The sequence below is a fragment of the Hippocampus bargibanti genome, linkage group LG09 (assembly GCF_051943395.1).
Source record: "Hippocampus bargibanti isolate YZ-2025 linkage group LG09, ASM5194339v1, whole genome shotgun sequence".
NCBI classification, from domain to species: domain Eukaryota; kingdom Metazoa; phylum Chordata; class Actinopteri; order Syngnathiformes; family Syngnathidae; genus Hippocampus; species Hippocampus bargibanti.
In genome coordinates, this window is record NC_142742.1 from 20,765,822 (window position 1) to 20,788,207 (window position 22,386).

At 45.3% G+C, this 22,386-nt stretch overlaps 1 protein-coding gene across 9 annotated transcripts in view; it reads left to right on the forward strand.

The window, feature by feature from the left end:
• syt14a (synaptotagmin XIVa) overlaps positions 1 to 22,386 on the forward strand; it is an 89,876-nt gene that overhangs the window by 19,404 nt on the left and 48,086 nt on the right. For all 9 annotated transcript variants that reach the window (XR_016116089.1, XM_089005108.1, XM_089005109.1 and 6 more), the window contains exon 4: positions 18,935 to 19,084. Coding sequence is in view for 8 of the 9 variants with exons in the window: in XM_089005108.1 (XP_088861234.1) it covers positions 18,935 to 19,084 (150 nt within the window). In the remaining variant the exon portion in view is untranslated. The remainder of the gene's footprint in view (positions 1 to 18,934; positions 19,085 to 22,386) is intronic.

Here is a 22,386-nt window from a genome sequence, read left to right on the forward strand (position 1 = left end):
TACAGCGAACATAATCAGAGACACAGGTCGGAAAGTACTTGGTGTATCGAGTGGAAGAAAGGTAGATAAGGAGACTTGGTGGTGGAATGCGGAGGTGCAGGAGTGTATACAGAGAAAGAGGTTAGCAAAAGAAGAAGTGGGACACTGAGAGGACGGACGAGAGTAGACAGCAGTACAAGGAGATGCAGTGCACGGTTAAAGTAAAGGTGGCAAAGGCCAAACGAGGCCTATGATGACTTGTATGCTCGGCTGGACAGCAAGGAAGGTGAGACTGATCTTTACAGGCTGGCGAGACAGAGAGACAAAGATGGTAAGGACCTGCAGCAGGTTCAGGTGATTAAGGATAGAGATGGTAATGTATTAACAGGTACCAATTGTGTGATGGCAAGATGGAAAGAGTACTTTGAAGAATTGATGAAGGAGGAAAATGAGAAGGAACAAAGAGTAGAAGACGTGACTGTTGTGGACCAAGACGTAGCAAATATTAGCAAGGATGAAGTGAGGAGGACGATGAAGAGGATGAAGGGGGGAAAGGCACTCGGGCCTGATGATTTATCAATCGAGGTATGGAAGTGTCTTGGTGTTCCTGACTGGGTTATTCAACAAGATCTTAGATGGATGAGAAGGTTTCTTCAGCCGTCATCTGTACAAAAGTGAAGGTTTCGGACGTTTCGCCTCCTATCCAAGAGGCTTCATCAGCGAACTAAATTCTGACTGGTCGTATCGGCCCTATTTATATATCCCTAATGTCCAGACGTGGTGGCGCCGGACACAACTATGATAGGTCCCTACTCTCAGGTTGGGGGGGCAGAGGACCCCTCCCTGTGGCCCCACTGATTGTTCCTACATTCCTGACTAACGACTGGCCTATTACCCCTACTCCCACCGGTATCACCTCATCAGCATAACGACCCTCATCAGCATTACGAAAGTTGCCTAACCTGTTTTGCCTCAGCAGGCTATTGTATGAGCGATCCAAATTGAACCTCACCCCACCAGACCGGTTTAATGAAGGATTTTGTTGTTTTATAAGAATCGCTTCTTTTACCCCCCTTTCAAACCATCTATGTTCTTTCGCTAAGATTTTAACCTCATTGTCGTCAAATGAGTGGTTGCTAGCTTTTAGGTGCAAATGTACTGCCGATTGAGGTCCACTTATATTATCCCTGCGATGTTGATAAAGTCTTTTTTTGAGAATTTGTTGAGTCTCCCCAATGTACTGCTCTTTACAATTTTCATTCTTACAATGTATGGAATAAACTACATTACTTTGTTTTTCATTTGGTAGCCTATCTTTTGGATGCACTAATTTTTGCCTTAACGTGTTTATCGGTTTGAAATAAGTGGGAATTTTATGTTGCCAAAGGACTCTTTGTAATTTTTGGAACCCGGATACTTAGCCGATAAAATGCAACAAAATTATACTAGGAAAATTCTAAATTTGCGAATTAGGAGACTTAACATAGAGATAAAAAACAAACAGTCAGAAATAGAAACTTATTATCAGCGATTACAAACTAAACTTACCCACAAAATCTATCAGGAAGTGTGTGAATTTACTAAATCCGGTTATATGAGGCACCACAGCAAAACCAAAGAGGGTAAATTTCAAAAATTACTTTTACTGAAACAATCTCAGCTCCTGGTAACGGCGACAGATGACGGCTGACGAAACCTTCTCATCGATGGACCACTCCTGTACGACTGAGAGCTTACACAGACGTAAAGATCTTAGATGGTGAACAGATGCCTGAAGAATGGAGATGAAGTGTACGTGTGCCCATTTTTAAGAACAAAGGAGATGTGCAGAGTTGTACTAACCACAGAGGAATAAAGTTGATGAGCCATACAATGAAACTCTGGGAAAGAGTAGTTGAACAGAGACTAAGATCAGAAGTGAACATTTGTGAGCAGCAGTATGGCTTCACGCCAAAAAATGACGACGACAGATGCAGTGTTTGCTTTAAGAATGCCGATAGAGAAGTACAGAGAAGGTCAGAAGGAATTGCATTGTCTCTTTGTAGATCTGGAGAAACCGTACGACAGGGTGCCCAGAGAAGAGCTGTGGTATTGCATGAGAAAGTCTGGAGTGACAGAAAAGTATGTCAGAGTGGTGCAAGACATGTATCATGACTGTAAGACAGTTGTGTGCTGTCAGTGTGACGGAGGAAATCAAGGTGGAGGTGGGACTCCACCAGGGGTCAGCTCTAAGCCCCTTCTTATTTGCTATGGTGATGGACAGGCTGACAGACGATGTTAGACAAGAATCTCCTTGGACCATGATATTTGCAGATGACATTGTGATCTGTAGCAAGAACGGGGAACAGGTGACGGAGAAACTAGATATGTGGAGATATGCCCTGGAAAGTCACAGCAAGACGGAATATATGTGTGTGAATGAGAGGGATCCCAGTGCAAGAGTGATGCTACAGGGAGAAGAGATAAAGAAGGTGGAGCATTTTAAGTACTTGGGATCAACTGTCCAGAGCAATGGAGAGTGTTGAAAAGAGGTGAAGCAGCGTGTCCAGGCAGGTTGGAGCGTCAGGTGTGATGTGTGATAGGAGGGTTTCCTCTAGCATAAAAGGAAAAGTGTAGAAAACAGTGGTGAGAACAGCCATGATGTATGGACTGGAGACAGTGCCACTGAACAAAAGACAGGAAGCAGAGCTGAAGGAGGCAGAGCTTAAGATTTTGAGGTTTTCTTTGGGAGTGACCAGGTTGGTTGGGATCAGGAATAAGTACATTAGAGGGACAACTCATATTAGAGGCTTTGCAGAGAAAGTCAGAGAGGCCAGACTGAGATGGTTTGGAGATGTCCAGAGGAGAGAGAGTGACTATATCGGCAGAAAGATGCTGAGCCTTGAACTGCCAGGCAGGAGACCGAGAGGAAGACCGAAGAGGAGGTTTATGGATGTGGTCAAAGAGGACATGAAGGTAGCTCGTTTGAGAGAAGAGGATGCACAAAACCGGGATAGATGGAGGGCATTGATTCGCTGTGGCGACCCCTGAAGGGAAAAGCCGAAGGGAAAAGTAGATCATTTATCTGTGATTCCCAAAACTAATCTATTTTTTGCCATGTAAAAAATCATGAAACCACTTTATTTACACAAAAAAGAACTAGCATGTTTATACAAAACACACTGAAGAGTATATGTGCTGTTTGTCTATTTTTAACCTCGCTTCGGTTTAAAATAGTTCATCACTCAGCCTGTTACATGAACCTTTGCAAGGGTGTTATTTAAAGGACAACCGACACCCTCGGACAAGTTGTGTCCATAATTTCTAAAATCACTTCAAATGACTTCTACTGAGCGTATTTTCCAAATATTCCACAGCATATAACTATATTTTACGTTTTAAGAATATTCAGCACGAGGAATATTCAGGAAGTCTTGTTTTCGAGTTGATAACGATGCCTGACATCACGTCACGTCTGGAACGCCCCTGACCGAGAAGGCGACATACAATGCATTTTGGGTACTTTGTTTGGTTTCCGTGTTGATGGGGAAATTAGAAGACATAAATCACACGATGGTGAGTCGTTGTGTGTTGTAGCAAGACTACTATTTGATACTAGCTGACACAAATTCCCAGCAGACAAATCAGTCCATTTGGACGGAGCTTGGGCGCCATGTTGTGCATTTTCTGGGATGCTACATTGAAATCCTACTGGCTCGAATTGACAATTACAGTAAAGTCTCGTTATATCGGTTATATCGATAGTACTGCTTATTACGATACTATTTCTATGAACGTAAGGAGAAAATTTACATGCCACAGGATCGGATATATCGATAGTCCGGTTATATCGATATTTTTTCAGACTCCTGAGAATATCGATATAACGAGACTTTACTGTACTTCTTTAATCGATTGAAAACATTTATGCTTTCCTCTTCAGAACTATTTGAATCATATTCAAAACTGGATGAGTAACCAGAAAGCATCTTCTCTGAATCTGAAGCCATTGTTTTGATTCTAGAGCAAGGCGAAGACGTCCTCGCGTGACGTCACGAACAAGGGGGCGGGACCTTCTGAAATTTCCGGGGTCATTTTGAAGTAGTTTTGGGACACTAACTCATTTTTATTGGTGTTTTGCACTTGACCAAAATATCGGCTTGCGTGTTTTGGGTATTTTAGATGCTATAAATCGTTTTTCTGATGTCAGTTAAGAAACAAAAAAATGCTGTCGGTTGATCGGTGATCAACGGTGATTGTCGGTGATCCCAGCATTTACTCTCTTTATTGTCTATTAAACTGTGTTGCTTTGTTTTTAACGTTTAGTTTTGATGGTTTGGGGTCTGTTTAATGAGTGGTCTCACATTGTGCTTAAACCTCCTCTGAACATGCGTGGGAGTGTGTTCAGCAGTGTTGTCTGAGAGTACTAAGGCCTGCCTGTAGAAAATGTGGGTGTCTGTGATAGTGAGATGTTTTTTGATATTCATTTTGATATTCAACATGGCAACGGTCTCTATGCCGACAAGAAGTAATGGAGCAAGAACAATCGAAATATGCAACAAAGCAATACGAGTCATCCCAATCCAAGGCCGAATTCAGTTCTTTTAGTTTGCCTTAAACCGACTGTGGGATTACCAAATTTAGTTGTGTACAGTATGAAACTCATCTTGATCTGTTTAGGTTCACGTTTTTTTCTGACAATTATCAGGACAATAATTGTTAAAAAAAAAAGAATTATTCTCCAAACTATTGCAATAATAAGGCAACATTATTTCTTTTTGCTGAAGGTTGTAAACATTTGGATTAAACATCAATAAAAATACCAATAAATTAGCTGTATGTATGTATGTATATGTTTTTATTTATTTGATTATATATGTATCCATTTATTTCTATATTTATTTATTTGGTTATTTGTTTGTTTATTCCATCCATCCATTTTCGGTACCGCTTATTCCTCATTAGGGTCGGGGGGGGGGGGGGGGGGGGGGGGGGGGGCGGCTGGAGCCTATCTCAGCTGTCTTCGGGCACGAGGCGGGGCACACCCGGAATTGGTTGCCAGCCAATCGCAGGGCACACAAAGACATACAACAGACACTCTCACACTCACGCCGAGGGACAATTTGGAGTGGTCAATCTGCCTGCCATGCATTGTCAAGCAGGAGATGAAGCCCAAAAATCAAGGAAATGAAATTTGATGGTTTAAGTCCTGGTACAAATTCCCAAATTGACCACTAGAGGGAGTTAGAGCAATTTGAATGCAGCCTGACGCCAGCTCAACAAAACCTCATGAGTCATGTTTAACTGAAATATGAAAAAAGCATCTACCAAATAAAGCATGCCAAAGTCAATGCCCTATAAAAATGCCCGACAATCACCGTTGATCACCGATCAACCGACGCCATTTTTTGTCCAAAGACAATTACGCAATTCGACGACTAACAAGAAATTGACCAAGTGTAAAAAAAGTGTTTTTAAAAAAGAGAAAGCCTTCCTATTCTTCATACGTACTTCCTCTTTCTAGCCGGTCGTTGTGAGACGACAAAAAGAGGAAAAGAGATACTAATCCAATGCTTGAGCAATGCTTTGTAACCGTTTTGAGTGAAAAATATTGCCTTATGATCATTGCTTTCTCCCAGTAATGTCATATGATGTGTAACAAAAGATAACGTTGAAAAAATACCTACGGGAGAGGTATGCAAGCAACATATCAATCTATATACATTCTAACTAGCTGCAAAACGCATAAAGAAGAAATTGTCTGTCATCGGGAGGCTGAATCAGATTACAGGATGTGAGTCAGCCTCACCTGGGACGCGAGGTCCCTTCAACCAGTTCAAACCAGAAAAGGATTGAGCAACATGTCCCTACATGTCCTGACATGACCCCTCCCACCGGAGAAGATCGTCCCTGGCTTGAACTGTACTCCCTCCTCCCTGCTTGGATGATATGGGGAGGGAATAGAACAGGGGTCGGGAACCTAGCTATATATGGCTCTTTTGATGATTGCATATGGCTCGCCGATAAATATTACATATTATAATACATATAGTCGTTTTTTTCGTCGTTCATTTCCCGTTGGGGCTGCAGTTGGCGGAAAGCGCAATTTTGATTGGATGACACTGACCTAGAATGGCCGAAAGCGCCATGTTGATTGGATGATAGTGGCCGTCATGTTGAAACAGGTAAACGCCCCTTTAAATGAGCCCAACTTGTGCTTTTCAGCCTGAATGCACCGGAGCATTAGAGGAGAGAAAATGTTCTGATTCTAATTTGCAATGAAACAATACCATCGATGAAACAGTCGAATGTCAGTGACATTTTAACAAGCCCCATGTTAACGTTAGCATCGACATACTTCTGCGAGAAGTAGATTGCAGATAGCAAGTGTGGAAGCTTATGAGCCGTGTGCAAGCTAGCTAGCAGTAACTTCGCCTCTGGACCGGCAAATTGAATTTCATTCCGATCATTTTCCTGGATTTTTACCAAACACGAGGAACGGAAAACCATCCCTGTTAACGGTGAGTACTATCACAAAGTTATTTTAAATAATACATTCTGATATTTTGTTGAAAAGTGGCCGCGCGTGCGCGTGTGTGTGCGCGCGCACACGCGAGCGTTTGTATGTGCGCGCGCGCGTGCGAGTGGCTCTCGCTGTAAAACATTTCTAAATATTTTACTTTTATGACTCTCTTAGTCAAAAAGGTTCCCGACCCCTGGAATAGAACATTTCAGGACACCTCCGGTACACCACGTGACGAAAACTATAAAAAGGGGACAATTGCGAAACCGAAGAGGAGAAAGGGTGCGGTCAGCGAGCCTTCGGGCTCCGTGACCAGGAGGACGGCGACCCTTCTCCCTTAGACTGAGAGGAGCTCAAGTGAGATGGAAATTACGGAAGAATTCAGGTTCTGAGACCCGGAGAGCAGGGACGAGCTCAACAGCACCAACACAGACCTGAATCTCCGGGGAAATTACCAGGATGTACGAAAAGATTCTGAGGATCTGAGAGCTAGCGGGCGAGATGTGTGTGTGAACGGCACAGACTTCAGGCTTGGAGGGGGAGAAAATCCTCTGTTCATCGAGTTAGCTCTCCGCCTGGTCGATTTCTTTTCCCTTTTGGTCTCATGAGAGTTCCTTAGAAAAAGTATAATTTTAGTTTAGCCGAAATTGTGGATTCATCATTTTTCAATTTATAATTGGATACACCGGGAAGACCCCATGATTGGTGGAATTACGAGAAATTGCCTCACAGGAGCGGGCTCGAGGTCATTCCGGAGTGGTAAGAAATCAAGTTCCACCAATTACTAAAAATTAACCATTAAAGAATTAGGCAAGTTGCCTCGGGAGAAATCTGTGCAAGGTTAACCGATGATAGACAAAAGCATAACCGCATAGATAAGATAAGATGATTGTAGTTTGTTATTCATTAGAATTTTTAGATTATTTTATTTGATTATTAATTTTTGTTCTACTCAATAATTCTTTTATCTTGGGAGAATCAACATAAAAATTGTAATTGGCATTAAAGGGTTGTGACGTCCGGGATCGCAGTTGTGAAATACCAGCCCTTGGCTGGTTCCGCATTGTGTGAGAAAGGAAATGAACCACAATAAACCCGTTGATTGCATAAGCGCGAGTCATTGTCGTCTCTGACAAGATATCAAGAGATTCTGACTGTTCCAACCTCCTAAACGGAAAAAGTGTGAACGGCGGGCGGCACCGTCAGTCGCGACAGTTCCTCTTTTTGACATCCGTCGACGATTGTAAAGGTGCGAAGCTTTTTATTCCGGCTCGTAGGTTATGCCCAAACCTACTAAAAAACCCCGAAACAAACCCGAATGATCGTAATAACGGTGATTAAACTTTGATCCAGGTGTGATACCAATTGCAACAGCGTGAAAAATACAATAAGAGGAATCTGCCGTAAAAGCGAACTTGTCTGTTTCCTGTATCTCCGATTCTGAAAAAGAATGAGAGCGGTTGGCCATAGGAAGCCCAGTGTCCGCTTCTTTCGCGGTTACTCGTCAGGGACGAAGAAGGAACAGATAAAGACCGGGTGGACTTCGCGAAAGTAGATAGATTTACTTAGCTCGGGGCAGTGAGAACCTGGACGAATTTCTCTCAGCGATCGGCTCGCGTAAAGAGGGGAAGTTAAAAAAGGAGGAACTTGCGGCTGGCGGCCGAGTGTGAGGGCAGAGTGGCGAAGCTGCGGAGGGCGGCGTCGCGCGCCCCCACCCCACCCTTCTCTCTTTTTCTCTCTCTCTCGCGCTCCCGCTCGCCTGCGGGGACTTCCCCTTCCCTCGAAAGCCCGTTACCGGGAGGGCCGATCTACAGGGACAAATAAAAAGAGGAAGGGAGGAAGGAGCGAGCGTTCCTTCTCCCTCCGATTTCCCGATTCGATTTTCCCGTCACTGACAGCATTTTGGAGTGTGGGAGGAAACCGGAGGACCCGGAAAAAATCCACGTGGGCCCAGGGAGAACATGCTAACTCGACACAGGGAGGCCGGACCGGGACGCGAATTGTAAAGCCGGTGTGCTAACCACTTGACTACCTGACCGCCCTGTTTGTTAGTTTATTTATTCATTTACAGTAAAGTCTCGGTATATCGATATCGGATATATCGATAGTCCCGGTTATATCGATACTCTTTCTATGCACGCACGGAGAAAATTACATGCAAACAGGGTTGGATATATCGATAGTTCCGGTTATATCGATATTTTTTCGGACTCCCTTGAATATCGATATAACGAGACTTTACTGTATTTAATTCGTTTTTAAGGTGAGCCAAAACATTTTTAACTATTCCTCAGAGCAAGGAAGCTTTTCTATATATTTTTTTTAATAACATACATAAAAAAACACATAAAAAAGAAAGGCATTAACGAGTATATTAAGCCCAGCTAAACTGCATTCACTTTAACATAGATTTGTTCATTCCTTTTATTTGGAGTGTGTCGGGTAAGGTGTGTAGAGAATGTACATTTTATTTCACGAAACCCTGACTGTGTGGGATACAACAATACATCTCAGCCATGTTCAGAGTGTAGTTTAGGCTGATCTGACAACATCTCTCAATTGTGATTCTATATGCATGCATAATCATCAGCACATCACTCTATCATGCTGTGATTATTTCAGGCCATTTGGGATGGCCTAGTCAGTATGAGTGATCAGTGACACCTAACCGGTGTCTAGAATCTAATTAGTGGAACTATGTCACATGCAGGTGCACCATTAACATATATAATGGGTTGGAAGTGATCGTTCGTTCCTGGTTCATAGCTTTTCAGGTTGTTGATGGCAGAGGATGGTTAAATCAGCAGGAAGCCAGGTGTTGGACAGAATAAGTTAGTTTAATCTTGTACACAGCTGGGGCATCGCGGGATGTCGGCCAAGGAGGAGGCAGGAAGAGGGAGAGAGAGAGAAGCGCGGACTGGCAGAGCATTTATATGACGGACAGGGTGTGACACAATAGGATGTGACGTAATGGGATGTGACATCATGTAAAGGAAGGCAGGATATGATGTATCAGGAAGTCCAAAACGTAAACAAACTATACAAACGAGATGTTTAAAAATATTCGCATAGCGAATTACCCCAACATATCCCCTCTGTCGAACATATCTAACATCGGTGGAGGTGAACAGAAAGAAGAAAGAAAAAAGAAAAGAAAATCACAAAATAAAACAATCACAATGGAAACAATCTCAAATTAAAGTCATGTTATTCGCTACAACAGTCAAATCTTAATGGCGTCCTGGATGGTGATCACCAGGACGACGAGGGGGAACTAAATTGTTTGTAGCATTTGTCGCAAGCAGGCCCCAGGGTGTGATACGGATGAGCTGGTGACTGGGAAAGAGGGTGTAATCTGTCGACGCGGCTCCAATGACGTGCATCGGGAATCTCCTGGACAAACGATGTCCTCGCGAATCCAGATGAAGCTTGTGGCTGCTAAGATGGCTAATGGCTCCGCAACCGGTCCATCCTACGTTGGTGTGGCCCAGGTCATTCTCTTCAGGCCGCAGCTCCGTCCTGTGGAGAACAAAAGAGACTTGTGCCAGATCACATGTCGACAGGATGGTTTCATTCTACACAACACATTTTCTGGGTGTTTCTTTCCCTATCCAAGTCTGTCTCATCGTTAAGGCTCTGCAATGCATTCTCTCACAGAAATGGCAGTAAATAATTGTTAGATGTTAGTTGGTTAGTAAGTGTTAGTGGTTAGTGAGTCTGCATTTCTTGAAGGTCACAAACTTTCATGGGGAATGACGTTGCAGCCAACATCACTCATTACCAAAGGTGAAAATTTTTGTAATAGGGATTGCGCTATCGTCACTCCCCCGTGTTGAGACATGAAAACAACATCTGCAAATTTTGTTTGGGGGCCACATTTGCATTTCGCCAGATTGTTTGGGTGAAGGACAGCCTTCTACAATTCTTTAGCACGAGTTGACATGTTCAGCAAACATTATGGCAATCTGCATAAATGGTCATCATACTCGTCTTTTTTCATTCAGTCAGAGGGCAGCGCTGACCGTCAGTCTCGCTTCTGCAGAGGACATCCATCTGCGCAAAACAGTTTCATCTCCGGTCACCCTGGCATGGATGCCCCGGAGTTCTTCCCCCCTGAAAGAAGCTGGTTAGCGTGGAAACGAACGCCTTGAATTACGAACTTTTCGGTTTACGAACGTTAAATTTATGAACATTAAACCTTGGATTCCGCACTACTTTTCGCGATACACACCCTCAACACGGCTGGCGGAGTAATCTTCCGCGGAAGAACACCAAAGCACATGACTGAACAGCGCCCCAGCCGGCCTGCCTTTACACACCCCCTTTCTCTGAATGCACATGTCGATCCAGAGCGAGAGAGAGAGAAAGAGAGAGAGAGAGAGAGAGAGAGAGAGAGAGAGAGAGAGAGAGAGAGAGAGAGAGAGAGAGAGAGAGAGAGAGAGAGAAACACACACACACACACACACACACACACACACACACACACACACACACACACACACACAAACACACCTCGATCGCTTCCAATGAGTTTTTTTTACAGACTTGCTTTTTTGGGACCGAAAAAGACACCACAGGCTCGTGGTCAGCCGAAGAAGACAAAACAAAATTACACTCGAGTAGAAGAAGGAGATCATTGAGAAACACGAACGAGGTGTGCGTTTGTCTGATTTAGCCGCTTAGCGGATATGCTAAGTCCATTTCAATGTGTATCATTGTGTTCAGGTGATAGAAAAGGATTGGCATGATGTTACCCTTCTATCCTTGAAAGCAGCATGGAAGAATGTGTGGCCCGCATGCATCCTTAAGAGGGACTTTGAAGGATTTGATCCTCATGACTCTGTTGTTTTGGATGACATTGTTTCCATTGGACAGAACATGGGACGCAAAGTGGATGCAGATGACATCGAGGAGCTTGTTGCTGACCATAATGAGGTCCTCAACACACATGATTTGATTTGCTAAGTGGAATGATGCGCCGGCTTTTATTGAACAGTTACATCCAGAAAAGACTGTGGCTATGAGAATCATCAACATGATGAATGATAATGTGATGCCTCAGTTTCGTAAGACCTTACAAGTCAGAAAGCAACAGGTGTCAATTAAGAGCCATCAATGACCATCACAAATGTAAATAAAGTGACTTTATTACACCGTGCAGTGTATTTCTTTCATTACAATACAATAGCACATTTATTATACATAGAATAAGGTATGTTGTGTGTAGTTTTAAGGCTTATTTAATTGAAAATTATATTTTATGGAGACCTGGGAACGGATTATTCTCATTTTAATGGTTTCCTATGGGAATTTTTTTTTGGGGGGATACACACTTTTCGCCTTACACACTCTGTCTGGGAACCAATTAAGTTTGTAAGCCAAGATCTCACTGTACAATATAATATCTGATTCCGCCTGAATCTCAAAATCAGAAAACCTTTATTCGTCCCACAATGGGGAAATTTGCAGTCCACAGCAGCAATTGAAAAGGGATGGGGTTTGGGTGGGGGTGAAAGGATAGAAAACAAGATATTCTAAGCATAACAAAATAAGAATGTCAACTGTATACTGTGCAAATGTAAATGTGCAAAACCGTTCCATAAAAAAAAACTGTACATAGTGCAAGAATAAGAAATGCATTTTGATATATTGCATCAACCCATATTTACAAGTGTCCAGTTTTTTTTTCACATGTGATCATTGAGAGTTGCAAAGCCTGACAGCAGTCAGTAGGAACGAGCGGCGGTACCTTTCCTTCTTGCAGCGCGGGTGTAATAGTTTCTGCCTGAAGGAGCTACCCAGTGCTGTCAGGGTGGGCAGGAGGGGGTGGGAGGGGCTGTCCATCATAGCCTTTTGTTTAACTAGCGTCCGTCTGTTGCCCACCTCCTCCAGAGAGTCCAGCGAGCAGCCCAGGACAGAACTTGCCCTCTTGACAAGGCGCTCCTGTCTTTTCCTGTCCCGGGTGGTGATGCTGCCTGACCAGCAGACAATTCCATAGTGGATGGCTGAAGCCATCACAGAGTCATATAAAGAAGAAAGAAAGTCTTAAGGAGTGACTCCTGACCTCCAAAAGACCTCAGTTTCCTGAGTAGGAAGAGGCGAATCTGTCCCTTTTTGATTAGGGCATCCGTGTGTGTAGACCAGTCCAGTTTATTGTTGAGAGTAACACCCAGGTACTTGTAGGAGGTCACCCTCTCACTGTCCGAACCCTGGATGTTCAACGGTGCAGGTGAGGATTGTTTCCTGCTGAAGTCCACCACCAGCTCCTTGGTTTTCCCGGTGTTGATCTGGAGGTGATTCTGCTGGCACCAGTCCACAAAGTCCTTTGTCAGTCCCCTGTACTCCCTATTGTCTCCCTCTGTAATGAGGCCGACAATAGCTGGGTCGTCAGAGAACTTCTGAAGGTGGCAGGTTGGGGTGTTGTAGTTGAAGTCCGAGATGTAGAGGCTGAACAGGAATGGAGCCAGGACTGTCCCCTGTGGCGCTCCGGTGCTGCAGAGAAGCCTGTCCGACTCACAGTTCTTTACCCTCACGTACTATGGCCTGTTTGTGAGGTAATCTGTAATCCAGGATGTGAGGTGTTGGTCGACTCCGGCATGCTGCAGCTTGTCCCCCAGTAGATTTTGCTGGATGGTGTTGAAGGCACTGGAGAAATCAAAGAACGTGATCCTCACCGTGCTCCCAGCATTCTCCAGGTGCAGCAACGCCGTATGGAGGAGGTAGATGATGGGTTCCTCCACACCGATGCTGGGCTGGTAGGCAAACTGTAGCGGGTCCAGCGATGAGCTTGCCAGCGGTCGCAGGTGGGCGAGGACTCGTCGCTCCAGCGTCTTCATCAGGTGAGACGTCAGCGCCACCGGTCTGTCGCTGTTGAGCTCCTTTGGGTTGGCAATCTTGGGCACTGGGACCAGGCATGACGTTTTCCACAGTTGTGGAACTCTGCCCAGCTTCAGGCTCAGGTTGAACAAGTGCTGGACAATGACACACAGCTGGTCGGAGCAGGTCTTAAGGAGTCGGGAACTGATGTCATCCGGACCTGCTGCCTTCCTCACTTCCATCCTCCTCAGTTGGTTCCTCACCTGCGCAGTTGTGACAGACAGGTAGGAACCGGGAGGCAGAGTGGCGGCTGAGGGTGTGGCAACGGTTGGGAGAGCAGTTGTTGGTTGCGGGAAGCTGGTCGTGTGTCTGACAGACACCGGCGCCCGGAATTAATTTGCTGACTCAAGTTGCAATGACTCTGTCTCCCGACAGGGGGTCATGAGCGCTCCATGTTGCTGGATTGTACCAGGCACAGCTGGAGTCACCACAGGGAGGGGGGCTGGTCCCCCACCCCTTTAGGGCAGATAAGGAGAGGAGGGCTGGGCTGCCCGCTCTCTCTGGGCAGCCCCCGCCTCTCCCTCATTTTCCTTTGTTTCAGCGAAGCTCACACCCAGGGCATCCCCCACTGTGTCAACTCAAAAGACAAAGAATAACCACCCAGGGCACCCCACTGTGTCAACGCCTTCGCTAAAGCACCGCACGCACATTCCCACACACAATGCACTCACACTCACACATACACACATGGGACACACAAAAGGACACGGACAGGCGGCTCCTCCAAAATGTCCCCCCCCCCCCCCAGCCGACCCCTCCCTGCCCACACGGATAGCAATACTGATAATGCGCTAGTGTCGATGAACGCATTAATGTTACGGAAAATCCATGATCTATTGCAGCCGCAATTAAACAAAAAAATACTGTAACCCTCCAGTTCAAGATTATAATCCCTACAGGCCTTAACGTTTAACGTGGTAAATCTAAGCCCACGGAGCTCGGCTAGAATTGGATCTACCTTACCACATTCACCTGCCCACAAGCTCACCGATGTGCAGATCAACCGTAATTAGAATTCCTTTGGCAGAAAAAAAACCTTATCAATCCATTCATTCAACATAGCTGCATGCTAGCGGCGCCACTCACCCGTTAAGCAAACCTGAGCGACGGACACCAAGAAGGGGGTGTGGCCCCCGTCGAACACACTCGAAGGAAAAAAGGGCTTCATCCACTGGAAGAAACGCGGGGCCCACTCCCTCCCCCCCTCTCAATGTCATCTGCTCGGACCCGGAGTCTTTCGGCACCAATAATAATGGGTTGGAAATGACCGTTCGTTCCTGGTTCAGAGCTTTTCAGGGTGTGGATGGCAGAGGATGGTTAAATCAGCAGGAAGCCAGGTGTTGGACAGAATAAGCTAGTTTAATCTTGTAGACAGCTGGGGCATCGTGGCGTGTCGGCCGAGGAAGAGGCAGGAAGAGGGAGCGAGAGAGAGAAGGGCAGACTGGGAGAGCATTTATATGACGGACAGGGTGCGACACAATAGGATGTGACGTAATGGGATGTGACATCATGTAAAGGAAGGCAGGATATGACGTATCAGAAAGTCCAAAACGTAAACAAACTATGCGAAAGAGTTGTTTAAAGATTCGAATAGCGAATTACCCCAACAATACACTTGGCCAAATAAAGTTAAAAAGCAAAACAAACAAAAATACACATCATCGTCTCACCACCTTGGGTGTTTTCCGTCCCTCATTTTTAGCTCGGGTCCTCTACCAGAGGCTCGGAAGCTTGAGGGTTCTGCGCAGTATTCGTGCTGTTCCCAGCACTGTGCTCTTCTGGCCCGAAATGTTGTTTCATGATCTGTTGCAACCACTGGTCTAGTTTGGGGGTCACTGCCCCGAGTGCTCCAACCACGACAGGAACGACTGTCACCTTTACCTTCCAGGCACTCTTCAGCTCCTCTCTGAGCCATTATTATTTCTCTAGTTTCTCGTGTTCCTTCGTTATGATGTTTCTATCACTCTGGACCACTACATCCACTGCAATGGCTTTCCTCTGCCCTTTATCTATGACCACGATATCAGGTTGGTTCACCATTACCATCTTGTCAGTCTGTATCTAGAAGTGTCACAGGACATTTGCCCGGTCATTCTCTACCGTTCAGGTGTTTCCCATTTTGACCTTGGGGTTTCCAGTCCATACACCGCACATGTGTTTCAGTAGACTATGTCAACCACCTGGTTATGGCGCTCCATGTAGACTTTCCCTGTCAGCATCTTACACCCCGCAGCTGTCTGTTGGATGGTCTTAGATGCCTCTTTGCACAACCTACACCTTGGATCTTGTCTGGTGTCGTTTATCCGCATCTCTACAGCTGTGTTTCTCAGAGCAGCCAGGATGAGTGCCTCTGGGCTGTCCTTTAGGCCAGCCCTCTCTAGCCACTTATAGAACTTTTTGAGGACAGCCACTTCAGTTATGGTTTCCCCCCATGATGGTCCCTCTTCCGCTATCTCATCCTCTGTTCCTCATTGTCTGACATTCTCTGAGTACATCATCCGTATGAGCCTTCTCTATTCATGGAGCTTGGCTGTGTCATCCTGGACAGTGGCTCTCACACTCACTTGTCCCTGGCTTCCTTCCTTACGGCTGGTTACAGTCTCAGGGTGCTAATTTTGGGATGGAACCCATGCATCCATGCATGGTGCGGAGCTTTCGGGTCTTAACATCTGTGGTCTGAATCTCTTCCTTTGGCCACCTTATTATTCCTGCAGGGTATCTGATCACTGGCAGGGTGTAGCTGTTTATTGCCTGGGCCTTGTTCTTGCCATTGAGCTGGCTTCTTAGGACTTGCCTCACTCGCTGGAGGTATTTGGTCGTAGCCGCTTTCCTTGTTGCTAGTTCCAAGTCAAAGCCAGCTGTATTGTCAAATATGCTAATATGCATGACATACAGCACAGATGAAATTAATGTCCTCTCGGACCCAGTGCGCAAGGCATTTATAATGTGGACAAAAAAGACAATTGACAACAGACAATACATGTATTTTTTAATGTAAAGTGAGGTAGTGACGTATGTAAAGTGACATAGTGTAGTAATGCAAAAACAAACAAAAAAAAGGTTGAAATGAGGTCTCGCAGAAAAAAAGAAAAAAATAGAGTTCAGGATGATAGTACAGCGTGTAGCGTGTACTCAGAGTTCGGTGAGTGTGGCAGTGGGAAGGGGCAGTGGGGGCAGCGCTGGGAGGGAGTTTAGTCTCCTGACTGCCTGCTGGCATAAACTGTCCTTGTGCCTGCTGGTCTTGGCTTGGAGACTCCGCAATCTCCTACCCGATGGCAGCTGGCTGAAGAGGCTGTGTCAGGGGTGGGTGGGATCGCCAGCGGCTGTTGTAAATGTCTGAGGGGGGTGAGAGAGACACCGATGATCATCTCAGCGCTCCTCACGATGCGCTGCAGAGTCTTACGGCAGGACACAGTGCAGGCGCCGTACCACACGGTAATACAGCTGGTCAGGATGCTCTCGATGGTAACGCGGTAGAAGGAGGTCGTGATGGGGGTAGGGGCAAGCCGCGAGCCTAGTGCGGATACCTCCACCCTTCCCCCTCTACTGTTTCCCCATACTCCACTCTGGGTTGGGTGCAGGAGTGGGGGTCGGTGGCGGAGTGGTGATCGGTGGACGAGCCGACTCCCTGAGCAATCCACACTCGCGTAGCTCTTCTGCTTCAGCTGGTTTTGGTTTTAAAAAGGAACTGCCAATGTTGAGCAGAACCTCACGGGAGTAGGTACGCCTCGGGTGTAGCGAGGCAGACAAAGACAAACATTTACACGAGTGAGACAAACATAATAAACACGAAAACACCAATTTGACAGTAGAGAGAGCAGCCGCTGCGTGTTCACGCGCCGCCATCTTGGAAAAAGTTTTGTGTGTTTTGGTCGATGTCGTTTGCTTCCCTTGACAATTAGGATCGCTCTGGAGTAAAATACCACAAGACGGTCCGCGATGAAACAAGAAAACAAATATGGCAGCTCCATCGTCGCATTTTTAGTAGCGATGTATGTAGAGCCATACAATGAAACTTTGGGAAATAGTAGTTGAAGCTCAACTACGAGCAGACGTGAACATTTGTGAGCGGCAGTATGGTTTCATGCTAAAAAAGAGTGCGACAGATGCAGTGTTTGCTTTAAGAATGCTGCTAGAGAAGTACAGAGAAGGTCAGAGGATGTGCATTGTGTCTGGAGTGACAGAAAAGTATGCCAGAGCGGTGCAAGACATGTATCAATACTGTAAGACAGTTAGTTGTGAGGTGTGCTGCCGGTATGACGGAGAAATTCAAAGTGGATGTGGTGAGCCCCTTCTTATTCGCTATGGTGAGTGACAGGCTGGCAGATGATGTTAGACAAGAATCTCCTTGGACCATGATGTTTACATATGACATTGTGATCTGTAGCGAGAGCAGGGAACAGGTGGCGGAGAAACTAGATATGTGGAGATATACCCTGGAAAGTCGCAGCAAGACGGAATATATGTGTGTGAATGAGAGGGATCCCAGTGCAAGAGTGATGCTACAGGGAGAAGAGATAAAGAAGGTGGAGGAATTTAAGTACTTGGGGTCAACTGTCCAGAGCAATGGAGATTGTGGAAAAGAGGTGAAGAAGCGTGTCCAGGTAGGCTGGAACAGCTGGAGAAAAATGTCAGGTGTGATGTGTTATAGAAGGGGTTCAGCTTGGAGGTGTAGAAAACAGTGGTGAGACCAGCCATGATGTTTGAACTGGAGACAGTGCCACTAAAGAAAAGACAGGAAGCAGAGCTGGAGGTGAATGAAGATGAAGAGATTTGCTTTGGGAGTGTCCAGGTTGGATAGCATCAGGAATTAGTATATTAGATGAACAACTCACATTTGAGGCTTTAGAGAGAGAGTCCAGACTGAGGTGGTTTGGGCATGTCCAGAGGTGAAAGCGTGACTATATCGGGAGAAGGATGCTGAGCCTTGGACTGCCAGGCAGGAGACCGAGAGGAAGACCAAAGAGGAGGTTTATAGATGTTGTTAAAGAGGACATGAAGGTCGCTGGTGTGAGAGAAAAGGATGCATAAAACCGGGTTAGATGGAGGACACTGATTCGCCGTGGCGACCCCTGAAAGGAAAAGAAGAAGATATGTTTCATATGTTAATAGTATAGACAGTATATACAGTAAAGTCTCGTTATATCGATATTCAAGGGAGTCCGAAAAAATATCGATATAACCGGGACTATCGATATATCCGACCCTGTTTGCATGTAATTTTCTCCGTGCGTGCATAGAAATAGTATCGATATAACCGGGACTATCGATATATCCGATATCGATATAACGAGACTTTACTGTATATCGTTTTTGTTTTGACGTAAAGCTTACATGTACGTGTTCCGGGTGATTGCTGGCTATAACCTCGCGTCTGCCATTTTTAATGCTTTTCGATTTACGACCGTTTGACTTAGCAACGTTTGGTCGAAACGGAACCCGGTCGTAACCCGCATGTTACTGTGTATATGAATATATGTGACCAAGAATGAGAATATCGTATCTTGATAGTTTTATCACACGCAGATGTTGAATTTTATAGCACAAATGAAATCAATGTCTTGCTGTGTTTCTCAGTTTCTCCAGAGGTACTTGGATTTCTGACAGCCATTGGGCTCTTCGTTGCCCTCATGACTCTTCTCTTCTGGTACTCCAACAAGTTGACACTCGAGAATGCAGGGAGCCTTCAGTGCCCTGATGACTTGAAGAAAAAGACAGAATTGCAAGGTGAACAGCTTTTAATGTGCTTTGCTGAAAACAGTTTTGCGTCATTTCTTTGAAAATTATATCTGTACATCTAATAGCAGCTTCATTTTACTAGATGTGAGTATCCATATTGTGACACTTGTTCTTTACTGTCATAAAAAAGTGATTACCTATAAAATCGTGAACACGCTTTCATCCCAAAAATTACACAACATCACAACAGCGACAGCTACAGCTTCGTGTTTGCTTTTAACATTTAGCTTGTAGTAGACATGCACATTTCACCATGATGTCCCTGATCCACTGCTGAAAAGATGCTTTGATCCTCTCCTCTTTCATCTCGAACTTCTTCATGACACAAAGAGGGTACAGCAAGTGCTGAAGAATGAATGACTCTCTGTCTCTTTGTATTGTCATATTATTTGTTATTTTGTTGTTGTTTTTTACTTCAAGATGGCGCCACGAGAGTGGCTGCCTTTCCAGCAGCTTCTGTATTTATTTTTTCGACTTCTTTCTTTCCTTTTCTCTTCCTTTCATAATTTTGCTGCTGTGTTACTTCCAGGTAGAGTGAACGCTGGCACGAATAGCTGCCGCTGCACACCCGTACAAAAAAAAAAGTTTTTATGCCATGACTGTAGTGTCCTTTGAGGACATCACCTTCGCCGGCCACTCAGAAGAAACAGCTGTTCCGTGGACCACCGTGTGTTCGAACTGGCTAGGTCGGCTAATGCCCCTCGAATGGCGACATCACCAGCGTCAACTTCGGCCTCCTCAACGTCCGCTCGCTCACTGTAAAGTGTTGTCTTATCCAGGACATCCTCAGGGCCCGCAAGCTTGACTTTTTCTGCCTTAATGAGACCTGGCAAACTTCTGGAGTCTTTTCCCATCTTAAGGGCTCTACGTCCCAGGGGTTTGTTTACCTTTCTAAACCCCGCCTGTCGGACCGCGGAGGTGGTCTCGCGATATTTTCCGGCAAGAACTGGACAGTCCTCTAAGTCTCAATCCTGGAAACACTCACATTTGAATGCCTGGACTGTCAAATTTCTGGACCCTCTTCCACAATCATTGCCACTGTTTACTCTGCTCCTAAACCACATTGTGACGTTTTAAAAGAATTTGCTGCTGTCCTCACCAATGTCTCCTCTCTATCACCAAATATAATTATTCTGGGGGACTTCAACATACACATGGACTATTCCGCCCTTCCACTCACCAAGGACTTCACCTCCTCACTCGACAGTTTTGGCTTCCATCAATTCTCTGACTTCCCCACACATAAAAAGACAGACTGGATCTGATTTGCTAGTCTGGTAACTGTAATTTCCTTGTTTCATTTAACGATTCCATCACCCTCTCCCTCTCCAAACTACCCCGCATTATCACTTATCAAAATATCAAATACATCAACACTGTCACCCTCGCTGCAATGATTGCCACTGTAAATCCGGACTCCAACTCGGACTCCTCAGCTTGTCCTTAGTTACTGTAGAAATCTACCTATCATGTTTCAGTCTAATAATGAATATTCATGATTGTATCTAGCAGATGATAGGTCCTTTCCAAAGTGACATCACTCCTGTTGTTTATAAATGTCTGAGACGAGCTCTCGCGCGCTCTCGCTCTCTCGCTCAGCCTCGCTGTTCTCCCCTGGAGAACATCCTCTCGCTGCCTGATAATAAAAATTCTTTTTTTTTTTGTATATCACCTTGCTTTCTGCTGATTTAATATTTAGACTATACAAATGGAGAGCTGAACAAGGAAGAACAACATTTAACCCAACATTTGGTGCGGAAACCTCAGCTGGCATGACTGCAGTGGCTGGAAAAAGGAGGAGGGTGGGATTTTTTCCTGCCTATTTTTGAAGACAAAGACTCCTGATCCTGGCTGTGAAACACTGCTACAAGACCAGCTGCTGTCCATTTGTGAAGTAAGTGATATATATATATATATATATATATATATATATATATATATAAAGATACATGTTCCCCATGGTTGCTCGTTTAAGCCATGGTAAGTCACATGTATGAACAGGAGGGATGGTGTTTATAGCAGGAAAGATATTCCATTTTGGCAAAGGTTTCAACTTATATGCAAAAAAAACTTTTGTTGAAGTTGTTTAATTTGTTGTAAACACAATCCACAAGGTAACATGCGACCAAAAAGAGGAAAATTTCCACAGGGATCACACCCCTTTGAAGTGATCCATATGGATTTCATTGAACTAAGCATAAGTGGTCCTTATAAATTTTAGACTGTTTAGTTTTAAATTAATTTAATTAATTAAAAAATTAAATAATTTTAAACTGTTTAGTGCTAATTGATTCGTTTAGCAAATGGGACAATTAAAAATAGACTCAGAAAAACGATGGAAACAACAGGCAAACCATGGCCTGAATATCTGTTTCTGGTGAAATTATCTCTCTCTCTTGAAGATGACGTCGCTTCCATTGCTTTGTGGGGTATTGGACAGTGGTTATCAGCGCTGGCGTCGATGCCACTGTAGGTGACTATGAAGCCCGATTCTGGAGCCACAAATCCTGCCACATTCAGGACATGTGAGGCCAGGACCGGGCTGGCGAGGCGGTACTGAAGCAGCACAGAGGTGTCTTTGCTCGCGCCGCACGATCCTCCTCTGGGTGCGTTTGTTTTCAAGTTGTGTCACCCCTTCGTGGCATAAGGAACGCCACAGTGGCCTGTTAGATGCAGCAGACTCCAGATCGCTGGGCTTGATGTTGCATTTCTTTAGAGTCTGTTTAAGCTGGTCTTTGTATCGCAGCTTAGGACCACCAGGCTTTCTTATTCGCTCACAGGAGTTGTCCATAAAGCACCTGCCGAGGCAAGCGGCAGCTAGGCATCCGGATGACATGTCCAACCCACCGGAGTTGCCTCTTTGCCAGTATAGCCTCGATACTGGTGGAGGCGGTGCGTTGAAGGATGTCGGTGTGTGGGACACGATCCTGCCAGGTGATGCAAAGGATTCGTTGGAGCCACCTGATGTGGAATGCATCAAGGCGTCTCACATGGCGTCGATAGATGGTCCAGGCTTATGCGCCATATAGCAGAGTGGACACACACACTGCTTGGTAGACTGCGACTTTTGTTGGAGTTCTTAAGTGGTTGTTTTCGAACACACGAGTACGCAATCTGCCAAAAGCTTTGGAGGCTTGATGGATGCGGGCCTGGACGTCGTCGTCAATTAGACAGGAGGGTGTTAGAATGCTGCCGAGGTAGCTGAATTGTTGGACAACCTTGAGGGGTGTGCCACTGAGGGTGAACGCTGGGGTAGGAGAACTCTCTTTTGCCATGACCTCCGTTTTGGT